This window comes from Triticum aestivum, chromosome 1A, assembly GCF_018294505.1.
Source record: "Triticum aestivum cultivar Chinese Spring chromosome 1A, IWGSC CS RefSeq v2.1, whole genome shotgun sequence".
In the NCBI taxonomy this organism is placed as follows: Eukaryota; Viridiplantae; Streptophyta; class Magnoliopsida; order Poales; family Poaceae; genus Triticum; species Triticum aestivum.
The window spans coordinates 595850920-595865196 of record NC_057794.1 but is presented as its reverse complement, the minus strand read 5'-3'; the positions used below and the strand labels follow the sequence as shown (position 1 = coordinate 595865196).

Genomic DNA, 14277 nt, shown 5'->3' with positions numbered 1-14277 from the left:
CTAGGAGGTGCCTTACCCTCCTAGGACTCTTCCCCCCTTAAACCCTAGGCGCATGGGCCTATGTGGGGCTGGTGCCCTTGGCCCATTAGGCCAAGGCGCACCCCCTTACAGCCCATGTGGCCCCCCGGGACAGGTGGACCCACCCGGTGGACCCCCGGGACCCTTCCGGTGGTCCCGGTACAATACCGATAACCCCGAAACTTGTCCCGATGCCCGAAACAGGACTTCCTATATATAAATCTTTACCTCTGGACCATTCCGGAACTCCTCGTGACGTCCAGGATCTCATCCGGGACTCCGAACAACATTCGGGTTACTGCATATACATATCCCTACAACCCTAGCGTAATTGAACCTTAAGTGTGTAGACCCTACGGGTTCGGGAGACAAGCAGACATGACCGAGACGACTCTCCGGTCAATAACCAACAGCGGGATCTGGATACCCATGTTGGCTCCCACATGCTCCACGATGATCTCATCGGATGAACCACGATGTCGAGGATTCAATCGATCCCGTATGCTATTCCCTTTGTCTATCGATATGTTACTTGCCCGAGATTCGATCGTCGGTATCCCAATACCTCGTTCAATCTCGTTACCGGCAAGTCACTTTACTCGTACCGTAATGCATGATCCCGTGACCAGACACTTGGTCACTCTGAGCTCATTATGATGATGCATTACCGAGTGGGCCCAGTGATACCTCTCCGTCATACGGAGTGACAAATTCCAGTCTTGATCCATGTCACCCAACAGACACTTTCGGAGATACCCGTAGTCTACCTTTATAGTCACCCAGTTACGTTGTGACGTTTGGCATACCCAAAGCACTCCTACGGTATCCGGGAGTTACACGATCTCATGGTCTAAGGAAAAGATACTTTGACATTGCAAAACTCTAGCAAACGAACTATACGATCTTGTGCTATGTTTAGGATTGGGTCTTGTCCATCACATCATTCTCCTAATGATGTGATCTCGTTATCAATGACATCCAGTGTCCATAGTCAGGAAATCATGACTATCTGTTGATCAACGAGCTAGTCAACTAGAGGCTCACTAGGGACATGTTGATGTCTGTTATTCACACATGTATTACGATTTCCGGATAACACAATTATAGCATGAATAAAGACAATTATCATGAACAAGGAAATATAATAATAATGCTTTTATTATTGCCTCTAGGGCATATTTCCAACAGTCAGATCTACGACAAACCAAGCCCGCCAAAGATTGCTAGTACATGTTTGAAGAAGATGATGGTGACTCTCCACAGGACGAGAAGGTGGCCGGCGCCTATGAAGGGTCATATGGAGTCAGCACGAATTGGTACGTTGACAGTGGCGCCACAAGCCACATCACTATTGGACTTGAAAATTTCACCAGGAAGGAGAAGTACTGCGGCCAAGATCAAGTCCACACTGCAAGCGGAGCAGGTATGAGGATCCAACATGTTGGTCAATCAGTTATGTGGAGTGAAGTGGAGTGGACTAGTTAGGGTTTGGTTCTAAGAGGATGGAGACAAATATATGTGGGGTCAAGATGGGCCTACATGGCTCCCGGCCCTCTGCATATCTGCCCCCTATTTGAGCTAAATATGAGAGGTGCCGATCAGTCCGAATATTTAAGGCCGGTGTGAGGTGTTTGGGTGGGTCTTTTTTTTTATCCGCCAATGACGGGCCGTCCACTTAAGCTGTAGAGGGCTTGGGACGCTAGGCTATAAATCCTTCTGCCTGCAAGAATAGCTGGACTCTGGTGTTACCACAAGCATATGACAACACATCTCTACCAGCGCTGCTGGTCTTTTCTTTAAGCTGCAGTTCATCTGGTTGATTAGTTTTCAACCTATCTTTGCTTCTCCATTGCAGCCTCTTTTTCGGGCTCTGTCTCTTATTCTTCAGTCTTTTGCCCCTGTAATTTGTAATGACCCCATAAGCTGTCAATGGAAATTTAGGCACCTTTCAGGTGCCTTGCTTTGTTCAAAAAAAAAAAAATCCTTTGGTAGCTAAAGTAGTACTACTAGAAAAGATGCTTGGCTATAGCAATGGAAAACGATTAAAAACAAGCGGTTGATTTCTCACTCGCGTAAGCCGCCTCGCGCACCAACCACGTGTCCCTCTGTGGCCCCATCGCTCTCTCGTCCCCGCTTATCTGTTCCACAAAACCCTCGTTGCACGTAGCACCTACGTCGGTCCTACGCGGTTCAGGAGACTCGTGTAGATCGAGTAGACCCGAACGCACGGATCGATCGCGCGCTCTGCCGCCGCCGCCATGATAGGACGCGGGAACGCAGCAACGCCGCCGGGATCGCACCACGGCCGCAGCAGGCCGCCGCCCCGCAAGTTCAAGTTGGTCCCGGAGGCCATCTCCACCGGGGACGGGGACGGTGACGGCGGCACCGTCTTCCGCGTCGGCCCCATCATCGGCACCGGCTCCTTCGGGGAGATCTACCACGGCACGGACGCCGAGACCAAGGAGGAGGTCGCCATCAAGCTCGTGAGCCAGCCCCCTCCCTTCATCCTCTTCCTTGTCTTGTTCATTAATTTGACACGCCTCCCTCAATGCACTCGTTGTTCGGTTTTCTTCATTACAACTGCTTAATTATTTGCCACGCTGCTTGCATCGATCTGTACGTCCCAGGAGTCTCTCAGGGCGAGGTTCCCCCAGCTGATCTACGAGGCCAAGGTCTACAGGAAACTCCAAGGACAAGGTAATTCTTCACCCATGATGCAACTGTGTTTGCTTATTAATCTCTCTGCTTAATTTTGTTTGCAATTGCATACATATAGCCAACATTAGTATAATAATTCTTTGTGTGCTTGTGCATTGGCAGCCGGGATTCCAAATGTCCGGTGGTTCGGCGTCGAGGGCGACTACAGCGCCCTGGTGATGGACCTGTTGGGGCCAAGCTCTCCCTCAAGACCGTCCTCATGCTTGCCGACCAAATGGTACACACATACATACATACATACATACATACATACATTTGCTTTGCAACGCAATTAAGCTTCCAAATTCCATTGTTCATGCCTGCATCATGTGGTGTTTTAGTTAGTTAACGCGTGTCTTCTGTTTGTTTTTTGGGTAGATTGACCGGATCGAGTGCCTCCACACCAACTCTTTCATGCACAAGGACATCAAGCCGCAGAACTTCCTCATGGGCCGTGGCAAGAGCGCCAATCTGGTACTATCATAGATCAATTACCAACTTGTAGTTCATAGATCATTGCATAGTATTCCATTGTTCTCTTTGTATTTTCATGCATTGATCATTGCTAGCAGGTATGTATGTTTACTTGTTTTCTACTAAGTTTTTCCCACGTTTCTCTGCATGCAGGTTCATCTTATAGATTTCGGAATCGCGAGGAAGTACATGGAGACGTCCAAGTACGGCAAGAAGCACATCCCATACAGGTAAACATGCCATTTTTTTAACATTGATTCATAGTAATGAACAATAATGTGTTCTCAATTACCCACAAGTCAACAGTTTTTTTTGGAACAAAACATATATATTAATTACATGTTTTGTCTATTTAACCAAATGCAGGGAGAACATGATGGGCCTGCAAGGAACGCCGAGATACGCTAGCATAAACAACCATCTCGGAATCGGTAAGGGTTTATCTCATTCTACACATGAATATGAACTCCTGTATATTCTGCAAGAGCCCCTGGCCAAATTAAAGCCATCCAAAGTTGTTTCCCCTTGAACTTCTCACAACTTTCGATCTGTCTTTTTGTTATGTACCAAAAATCTTACACCCACCTGATTCCCTGCAGAGCAAAGCCGGAGGGATGACCTAGAATCCGTCGGCTACATGCTGCTCTACTTCCTCCGAGGAAGGTCAGTCCTCTCCAGCTTAAGCTCCTGCGCTCGATCAATCTCTACCATTCCCTCTCCCTGTAGTTAATGCACACTGCTAACTAACACATGGTGTTGTTGTTGCTATATCTGTCCTCAGCCTCCCGTGGCAGGACGCGGACGCCGGGAACCACAGGGAGACGCACGACATGATCAAGGACATGAAGATCGCTACCTCACCCGAGGAGCTCTGCCGCCGACATCCAGCCGAGTTCGCGTCCTACCTCATCTACTGCCGCTCGCTGGGGTTCGAGGACGAGCCTGACTATGCGTACCTCAGGAAGCTGTTCAAAGACCTCTTTGTTCAACAAGGCTTCGAGTATGACTACGTTTATGACTGGATGGTTCCCCGGCATTATTACAAAGACGACTACCGGTACTGAGTTTTCTCTCTGGAGAGAGGAGGATGCGATGCCAAATTGAAAATTTGTACCAGTTGTAATTCTGTGGAGGAGCAATGTTCATTCCGCTGTTGCTAGCTAGGGAACTGAATTTTTTGTGGTTATTCATCTTGTCGAGATTGTTTTACGATTTAGCAAGGCAGGGAAGATTTTGTTTATTTGAATGGCCGGCTAGCTGTAGAAACGTTAATTTCCGTAAATATATTCAATAAAGTCAATAGTGGTTAAATCTCTACTATTTAAAAAGAATGTAAGGTTCTCATTTCGCCTTTCTTCCCACCACACCTTCGTCCAACTTTCCATGTACGTATATGATAATCAATCATCTTAATTTACTTACCTTCTGAACCAATTCCACTTTAATTTACTTACTAATAAACTTATCTCTATCTCTACTATTACTACTTAAAAAGAACGACCTTTCTTCCCACACCCTTCGTCCAACCTTCCATGTATCTGATAATGAATCACCTTAATTTACCTTATGAATCAATTCCACTTTAATTTACTTACGAGACTTATAATAAAAATATAAGGTAATTTAAAGGCAGAATTTGATAAACATTTATTTACACAATTACATTATTATTGACAGGTAAATCACTAGCTAACGTACCAGAATATTTATATCCCGTTGCAACGCACGGGCATAGTAGTAGTAACAAAGTAATAAATATATAAACCGTTACTACTGTTTAACCATTACTCCTGGGATCTAAAATAAAGAAACACCGTTGATGCACACACTCACATCAGCACACTGCACCTGCGCTCACAGGGATGATGCACACGTCGGTAAAAGGTACACCCTCTCCGTCCCATAATGTAGTAGTGTCAAAAAACGTCCTATATTATGGGACACAGGGAGTAATTATTAGTAGGGTTAATTTGATAAATATCACTCGAATTCTGGCGATTCCGAGAAACGTCACTGCAATTTCCAAATTTTGAATAATGCCATTTTCAGTGGTGTTTTCCAAGTAAGAACGAAAGGAATAGGATATCTACAAAACAGCCTGAAGGACCGGCTTTTTGAATTCAAGGTGATGCCCCGACAACCTTTCAACAAGTCATGAATAGTGTTTTTAAAGAGATATGTTGGAAAGGGGTATTGGTCTTTTTCGATGACATTCTAGTGTACAGTTCTACCATGGTGGAGCATCTCAAGTTGCTAGAGGAAGTGTTCCGGCAGAACAAACTTTTTGTGGGTGAGCCAAATTTCATATTTTCTCATGGCTTGTTAAACCTTTCTTTTTTCTTTTTGGATCATAACCAAATAAAAACTTCTCGAGTTATCAGAATCCATAGTCAAATTTAGTCCTTGGTTATTCAAGTTAGATGAAATAGTAATAGTTTGGCTCACAATGATATACTACGAAATCCAATCTGATTCAATTGCAAAAGTTGCAGTGGCATTTTTCATGGGGCGTCAGCTCTGAAGTTTCCTGGGATCATTGACCCGGAAACTCTTGAGGCTCTTGCATGTCGATAGGCAATTGCTCTTGCTGAGGAACTGGGCCTTCAAAGTATTCTCATATCATCCGACTGTCAAAGTGTTGTTGGAGACCTCGAGGTGACAAAGAATCTTGGCGGACACACTATGGTTCTTCAGGCGATCGGATCAGTTCTTTTGGCTCATGAAAATTTTGCTTCGAACAGCACACCACTAATGGAGAAGCTCGTAGAGTAGCCAGAACGGCATCCTCGATGCATGGATGCAGGCCGACACTTATGGCTAAACTCTTCCCCATCCGATTTATGTATCTATATCTATATCTATATCTATATCTATATCTATATCTATATCTATACCTCTATATCTATACCTCTATATCTACACCTACTAATAAACCAGTTATTGCTTCTGGTCGTACGTCGTCGTTGTTTTGCAAGAAAGCCCCTCGGTTCACAGGAAATCAACCCGCCGTCCCTGTTTTAGTGGCACCCAGAAAAAACGTTTCACGTTTACAAAAACAACCCTATAAGAATTTCAATTCAGTCCGCAGTCCTTTCCTTCCTCTTATCCACTATGCGCCGGCGACTACGCCCATTCGGTCGTGCGCTGGCGCCCGATCCCCGTCGCCGGCGACCACAAGCAACGACTGTTGCACCTCTCCGCGCGCCACCCCGAGGCGCCGCGCCGCCATCCTCCGCAACCCCGACCTTCTCCTCGACCTCGCCTCTCCGTGCGAACAAACGGCGTCGCCGCCGGCGGCCACGACCACCGTGCTTGAACTGACGGGCGCCGACGGCACGGGGCTCATCTTCGAGGTGTTCGCCATGCTGGCCGACATATTCTCCGGCGGGGTCTCTCCATGGCGACGGCGGCGCTGCACCTGTGAGAAAGACAGAGGTAAGGAAAGATATAAAGGAGGAGAGGTAGGGAGAAGGAGAGGGCGCGAGGAACGGCAGGGAGGTCCCGTCTCCCGCGTGGGGTGGGGGGGGGCGAGGTGCACGGCGGCTGCACTGCGTGCGGCCAGAGAGAGAGCCGGGAGGAATAAGCGAAGGAAGAGGTGGCGGGATCCTGCGGGGCTGGATTGGAGCCCCGGTGGTGCTACTGCTGCCGTTGGACGCCGGCCGAAGGGACAAGTCCCTAGGTAAGGAAACAACATGTGTTGCATCGGCACATTTGATGCAGAGTAGCTACTGTAAGTTCCTCTCCCTTCTCTAATAAGCATTGCGACCTCTCCCTTCTCTAATTGGTATTGAGATTCAATTGCTATTCGATGGAGAGCAGCCACAAAAAGTTCCTCAACTGATGCACAGCGGCCACCAAAAACAGATCTCGCTTTCAATCTCTAATTGATTCTCAGCTACAGAGTGGCATGTATCTATAGACTTGCTAATGTGATGGCTAATGCATGTGTATTAATTCATGAATTAGCAAAATATTTCCCGTGAGATGTGCTAATATACAAATTTGATGTTCACAGTGCCCTCCACTTTTTTTTGTTATGCCTATAAGAGATGACTTTTTTTCAATTTTTAAATAGAAAAGCACAGTATGGTTGCTCTTATATACAGCTTATAAAAAGGAATTGCAAAATAAGAAGAATGATCTGTTCTACTCAAAACAAAATTGCTGAAATTCACATGCATGGTGGCGCCATACAGCGAGCGCATGGTGGCAGAGTTCACAAGCTAGATCTTTGACTGGCGTTATGGCTTGTCCTGATGCAGAGAAGGACGGGGTTCAAGTTGTTGGGCCGGTGGCAGGGGCAGCATGATGTTTTCGTCAGGTAACAACCTAGGCATCGACTCAAGATTTAACTGAACCAATTCCTTTAATTCAGGCTCCAAATCGTTGTTATTTGATTCACCAATTGGTTGCTGGCAACAACTAATTGGACATATAATTGTTGATTTCTGTACAAACAATATCTTCAGTTGTTTTCAGATCTTCAATAAGGATCATCAAGCCTCTGTTTTTTATATGAAGAATAGATATTGTAATTGTGCCTCCATTACGTCTAAAAGTCAGGTATCGGAAAACTGTCATTGGCATATCTCTGTCATGATGGAAGATTGGTTAGACAGAAAAAGGACCTCTGGTTATGTATGACATGATGCGAGGCACATATCTCTGAATGAAGCGCAACAAGAATTGACATCCTCTAATGCTAACTGTTGACCATTCTTCTCTGAAGTATCAGGTCAGTATCCCATGTGCCCCCTATTCATCTGTCATCGCTGCATAAAAATTTAATGCAGTTTTTAAGCCTATGTTTAAGGATAGCTAAATCTCTATGGACCAACCATATTATCTTTTTGAGATAATAAATCAACCTTCATCATGTACTTATGTTGTAACTTCTCCCATCTTTTGTGCTATTATCTAAAAGAGGTGTGGATTGGAATCAGTTTTTTTTTGCTGCACCCCCATTCCGACGAGGTCACGCACACATACCACCGGGAATCCCACGAACCCTATGTTCGAGCGCGAGCGACGGCAATAGCATCTGCAAGTACTTGACCAACACGCTACCCGGGTGTGGTATCCACTATTGAGGCCAAGCAACCTAGCTCGGTCATCCTTAAGTGTGCTTGTGTCCACCACCTGATGAAGAACGGGAGAAGATTGCTGACTTTGTGCCTAATGATGGTTGCCTGAACTTCGTAGAGCAAATTGACGAGGTGTTGATTGCTGAATTTGGTCTTAAGAGGCACGTCGTGGGAGATATCCCTTGTGGCAGGTTCAAAGTTGTGATGGTATCTGGTGTCTCCCAGCGAGATTTGTTCCTTCTCTTAACAGTTACTATTAAGGTATAACAGTGATGTGCTACTCTGCTGGTCCTTTAGATGTCAAAAAGATTATGTGTTGTGCTAGCTAGCGACTTTTATCTCCCCGTGGATGCAGATTTCAGAATATGTTTAGTTACGACGTACCACAAAGCTGATCTTTTTAACATTTGATTGTCGTGCTTAATACCACAGTTAGGTAGTTTGACTCTTAGACACTGGTCTTTATAATATCAGACTTAAACAACTACAGTTCTAAATAGCAGTAGTTCTTCTGAATTTCTACCTATTTATTTCACTATTGTGGTTTCAAAATCCAATAGCCTTGCTGTTAGTTAATGCTCTATTTATATTTTTTGCCAACAGAACAAATTTATGTTTCCAGCAAAAAAGTTGGCCGGCCCCAGCAAAAAAAAAGAACAGTTCCAGCAAAAAAAGATCGTCGCCGTGGTCACAGGTACTAAATGGTTCCACTGTACATCTCTGTAGTTATTTGGTTGAAGGTGCGCATTAGTGGTTAGCTGTGATAATACAAATAGTAAACATGTTATACCAGGTAGCAGAACTTCACGAAATTTGCTGAAGGAGCTGCATCATCCTTGATCAAATATTATTTTTATTATTCCTTGTTGGTTTTAGACAATAACATTAGAGAATCTAAATCCTTTTACCGCGCATCAGTACATGTAATAGAGCAACTCTTGGTGCAACTAGCTGCAGCAAAGACCAACTTGACTTGATGGTATTTTTGATCTGTTCACCTACCCTCCCTCGCTCAATTTTCTTGGGCAAAAACACCCGCCCCACGAAGCCATCTCCGTGTCGCATACCTATTGCCACAACCAACTAAGCTAGCCCAGTGTTTTTTGTGGAAAAGATGGTTGTTCCTTCTATTAAATAGTCCCACCTCGCCCCTTTACACCCAATCCTCTTAATTTTCTTATGCCTTCGAATTTCCTAGGTGTCAACAAGCAGTCTTCGGAATCATCAATAAGCCAACAGCGAGAAATAAGTTTAAGAATTGAGTTCCCTTAACAGGGAAATAAGGAAGGGAAGAAACAAATAGGGAACATTCAGATGAAGCATCAAGGAAAATGGATTGAACAATCAGATGAAGCATCCAGCTCGAGGAGAAGCATGGTCTGCAAGGAGACCAATCATCTTGAGGTGGTTCTTTCAGCTACTGCATGTTCCATTACGGAGAAGGGTACTTAGTCGATCTTAGGAGCCAGACTCTGCTCTCCTTGCAGGGAGAATTTCAACAAATGGTACTATTACTCTCCCAACAATTCTTTTATCACTACAAAATGTGTAGGAACCTTATTTTTCCCTGAGATACTGTAATTGAGGAACCGAGAGCCGCGACGGAACATTGTATTTTGCACTACATCATGTATTTGCTTTGTGGGAAGCTGGCTTGAGGACAAATATGTCAGCTCCATTTTCGCTGTGAGTGATTCTTCATATGACGGTAGTGTTGCTTGTGTTCATAATCAGTCTCTATGTAATGTTTCGGCAGAGAGAGTTGTAACGCCTCGGTCTTCTTGCCGAGTTGCAGAATGCTGTTGTTCACTCTGCAATAGGATGGATGAACATGGTTTTCTTTATTTTACAGCGTATGTGTTGTGGTCGGATACATGATTGCAACAAGATTCCCAACTAGAAGAGGAGTCACCCAGAAGAGTTTTGCAAGTTATCATCACTTGCAAGCCTCCAACTTGATCCATGATTTATATGATCAGCAGAAAACATTGTACAATTTAAAATTGTCACAGCCCATGTATTCTGTGATGCCCAATAGAAATAGCATTGATTATTTGGTATGAAGATGCTTGGACAGACATGTTTAGCCCAAAATCAAATAATCAAGATGACTGCTAAAATAATTTCATTTAAGTTTTCTACATACAATTCTAACTGATTAGTATTTTTTTTCTCCCGTTGCAACGCACGGGCATATGTGCTAGTCCCTGTAAACTTTGATGCTCCCGCTTTTAAGACACTTATTTTGAGACGGAGGAAGTATTATGCAATAAAGGTAGTGTTGTTCTTCTAAAAAAAAGCTGCTCCTCTCCAACCCTACCTCGTCTAGAGTTAATCATAGTCCGTCTCCACCACGGATCAATCTGGGAGATCGGTCGATCGATTGACGATTAGGCTTCCTCGCTCGCCGCGGTTAGCTGTTTTTCTTTTTCCTTTTTCTTCTTGTGGGATTAGGATTACTACTGGGGGGGGGGGGGGGGGGGGGGGGGCAGGGCCTCTTCTCTGGGTTGGTTATACGTGGCACAAGCACCATCCCTATTATCTGATATACATAGATCGACCAGACGTCCAGACCAGACCAGGAAGACCAGAGAGCATCCGGCATAAATAAACATAACAAGAAATCGATGGCGATGGCGATGGCGGCGGCGATGAGGGTCGGTGGCGGCGCTCTGCTCCGGCGGGCGCCCGTGGTGGAGGCAAGGCAGCGCCTCGTCCACACGACCCCGGAGGAGATGAGAGAGGTGGCGACCCGCGCGGCGCAAATCGGCAAGACAAAGGAGCAGCTGTTCGACATGGTCATTGACCTCAATAGCAACTACAACGTTCCCCACAGCATGAAACGGGAGCACTTGCTGCTGTCACAACGCCTCTCTTCACAAATCCAGCCTAGACCATACGACCCAGCCTGGTAACAACTACTCTACTGCTGCTGCTGCACTATCCTTCTAGTACTTACTATCGATTTGGATTTACACATATTCATACTATATATTGTTTGCTTTTAGATTTGTCTCTAGATAGATTTACATATATCTGGTATTCTGGTCTGGTCTGGTCTGGCCTGGTCTTTGAGAACTCATCTCATGTATTGTGTTGTTGTACCGTAGGCGTTTCTGCCGACGCACCGAAAGACGCAATACTTTCTACAAGTTTGTGGGGGTGACTACTTGTGGCCTTGTCGGCTCAGCCGGCCTCTTCTTGCTCCTACACGGACCTCATCATCGACCAAAGAAGTGGGTTGTCGACTGGTGGGACAAGCTAACCAGTTAGAATCCATCCATGCCCTGCTTCAACAACATATATATATATACTAGAATGCCAACAAGACTAGCTTCCTTGTCATGAGGTTTATGTTAATTAGCTTTGCTTGGCTACCAACTAAGTGCTATTATATGTTTGGACGGTCTATCTATCTTTTTGTCCAACGATTTCTACTTGTTCGACTCTTGTCTGCACTCGTATTTATACCAGGGCTATGCTAGGTGTGCAACTGCTTTATTTACTACTCCTTCTGTTCACTTTTATAAGACCTTGAAAACATTTCAGACAATGCTCAAAACAGCCTATTTTGAGTTGTCTGAAACGACTTACAAAAGTGAACGGAGGGAGTACTCAACAAATGTTGCCTCTTCCAATGACGAGCCGTACGACTCTTTCAAATTCAGTAAACATCAAGTATGAAGTCAGTGTATCACAACTTCCTCATCGGAACACCAGCTGCTGGTTCGCCTAGCTGAAATTGCGTAAGGGCCATCAGTCTCTTGTTCTACTTTACCATGTCGGCAAAAGAAAAATGTTCTACACTAAGTTCTGCACATAACCGATAGTTTTACTCTAAAGTTACATACTAAAGAGTGTCTAGTACATTGTAATGCTATGGTACCTCTAGCTCTATGCTCATCCCACTTGGGAAACACTGTAAAAGATCCAATGAAATCAGACACCCTCCCTAAATTTTGTCTCAGATATGAACTGATTATGAACCAGCTGCACAAGCATGTTTTGAGAGCACAAAACAGAAGCAAGCAAATCCGTGAATATCAATCCATTATTGCACATATAAGTCTGTACAAAACCCTGACGAGCCCTTGGCTGGTGGTGGAGAAGTTCCGGGCGTACTTCGACACTTGAGGAAGGTCGTGCGTATGATGATGAGAATAAAAGGATTTCTAACTTCGATATAGTTAGACCGTCCTTTTGAATTGCACATATAAGTCTAACATAAAGTTGGATCCGGTCCTTTTGAATTGTCAGTTTGTCCATCATGATTCTTGGGAAGAGACATTGGCAATAATTCACCTTGGACAATTTATTTGTGAAAAAATGTATGTCTATTTAAATCACACATAAAAAAATCTCACCACCTTGGTCCGCTGGCTGCAACACACACACATCAACATTGGTATTCCCTCCTCCCATAATATAAGATCCTAGCTTGCAAAACGATCTTATATTATGAGACGGGGGGAGTACATTCCTCCACTGGCTATTAATTATCGCAACTGAACTTGAACTTGAACGAGCAGGGCTTTCCTACATAAAGTTGTGCTTAAATTTCAGTACCAACCAACTGAAGTGAAATGAAATAAATAGCTTGCAAAACAAGCTTTCCTACAGAAAGTTGTGCTTAAATTTCAGTACCAACCAACTGAAGTGAAGTGAAATGAACATGCATGGTGTGAATCAACCAATCGACAACATGGCTGGACGTCCACAACCAGCCGCGTGCAAAAAACAAGTGCAAATTGGTGACAGGGAACTTGGCCGGCCGGAGATGATGGCCTCTAGCTAGAGCAGACAAATGATGATAAAGGATTTCCTTCATTTTATATTATAAAGCAACTATCATATACAACCAGTTTGCTGGAGCGCAGCACAAACAAACCCCAAAAAAAACGAGAGAAAGAAAGAGAAACAAATGCCGACACCGACAGATCAACGAAGCAAGGACGGCCGACATCTGTTGCACCCTCCGGAGAAGTTCCACCGCACTCCTAGCACTCCGAAGCCTCGCGTACCAAGCAACACCTTCGGGAAGGAAAGCGACGACAACGCCACTGCTGCCCGGACAAGTCCTAGAGTTTCCCCCGGTACGCGGTTGGCAGTGAGGAAGGGGTATCACCGACGCCCCTCATGAAGGTTCAGCGGAGCCCGCGGGCGTAGCCGCACCGCCAGGGATTTCTCCCACCCCGAAACAACCACCGCCACCCCGGACGATTGGAAGTGCACCACCCAACATGCCGCCCACCAGCCTGTGCCACCACGGTCACCGAACCAACTTCGCCGTCTCACTGAGGCAACCAACATGAGACCTCTAGGGAGAACAAGGAGACAACGGGCTCGGGGACAACCGCAACGCAGCCGACAGGAGGGGACAACCTCCACCGCCGCCCCGAGCCGACCGGACGCAGCGACAGGGACTTACCAGGCCTCCACAGGCCCGGACGGATCCCAAAGGGTCTGGACAGTTCCTGCTGCCACGCTGCAGCACGCCGACCGCCGGAGCCGTCACCACCCGCAGGCACTGACGCCTCTCCACCACCACCAGGGAGCCGCGCCCGAACCGCCGGCCCGCACCCGCCCAGATGGGGCCCGAAAGGGCCCAGATCTGGGCCGAGCAGGCTTCGCGAGCAAGCAGCACACCACGCCGCCCCGCAGCCAACGAGACCACGCCGTCGTGTCAAGGGCGCTCGAGGCCCACGGGAACCCTGCCGCCGAACCACACCGCCGCCAGCCGAGGAGCGGCGCCACCATCAGGGGGGCCCCGCGTCCCCTACACGTGCGGGGAAGGAAAGGCCCGCCGCCGCCAGTGCCGCACGGACGGGGCCCGACGGACCACGCCAGCGGCGGCGGCAGGGAAGAAGGAACTGGAGGGGCTGGAGGAGAAGGGGGTCGGGGGTTTGTCCATCGCCGGCGGGGTGGGGGCGAGCGAGCGAACAGAGCCTTCGTGTTCCGCCTCTCTCACCGCTCGAGCAAATAAATAGAGCGGTGAACACTGTTT

General features: G+C 46.4%; 2 protein-coding genes and 1 pseudogene across 2 annotated transcripts; all 3 read left to right on the top strand.

The window, feature by feature from the left end:
* The first annotated feature begins 2166 nt into the window (after nucleotides 1-2166).
* LOC123071029 (casein kinase 1-like protein 5) lies at nucleotides 2167-4470 on the top strand (annotated as a pseudogene).
* Nucleotides 4471-5871: 1401 nt separating this feature from the next.
* Nucleotides 5872-7924, top strand: LOC123060455 (uncharacterized). Its single transcript, XM_044483218.1, has 4 exons — nucleotides 5872-5952; nucleotides 6165-6868; nucleotides 7452-7510; nucleotides 7659-7924. The coding sequence occupies exons 1-4, from the start codon at nucleotides 5872-5874 to the stop codon at nucleotides 7706-7708; spliced, it is 894 nt and encodes a 297-aa protein (XP_044339153.1). The 3' UTR covers nucleotides 7709-7924.
* Nucleotides 7925-10868: 2944 nt separating this feature from the next.
* LOC123183616 (uncharacterized) lies at nucleotides 10869-11783 on the top strand. The gene is made up of 2 exons (XM_044596279.1): nucleotides 10869-11184; nucleotides 11384-11783. Exons 1-2 carry the CDS (start codon nucleotides 10901-10903, stop codon nucleotides 11544-11546), a joined length of 447 nt encoding a protein of 148 aa, XP_044452214.1. The 5' UTR covers nucleotides 10869-10900; the 3' UTR covers nucleotides 11547-11783.
* The last annotated feature ends 2494 nt before the right edge of the window (nucleotides 11784-14277 follow it).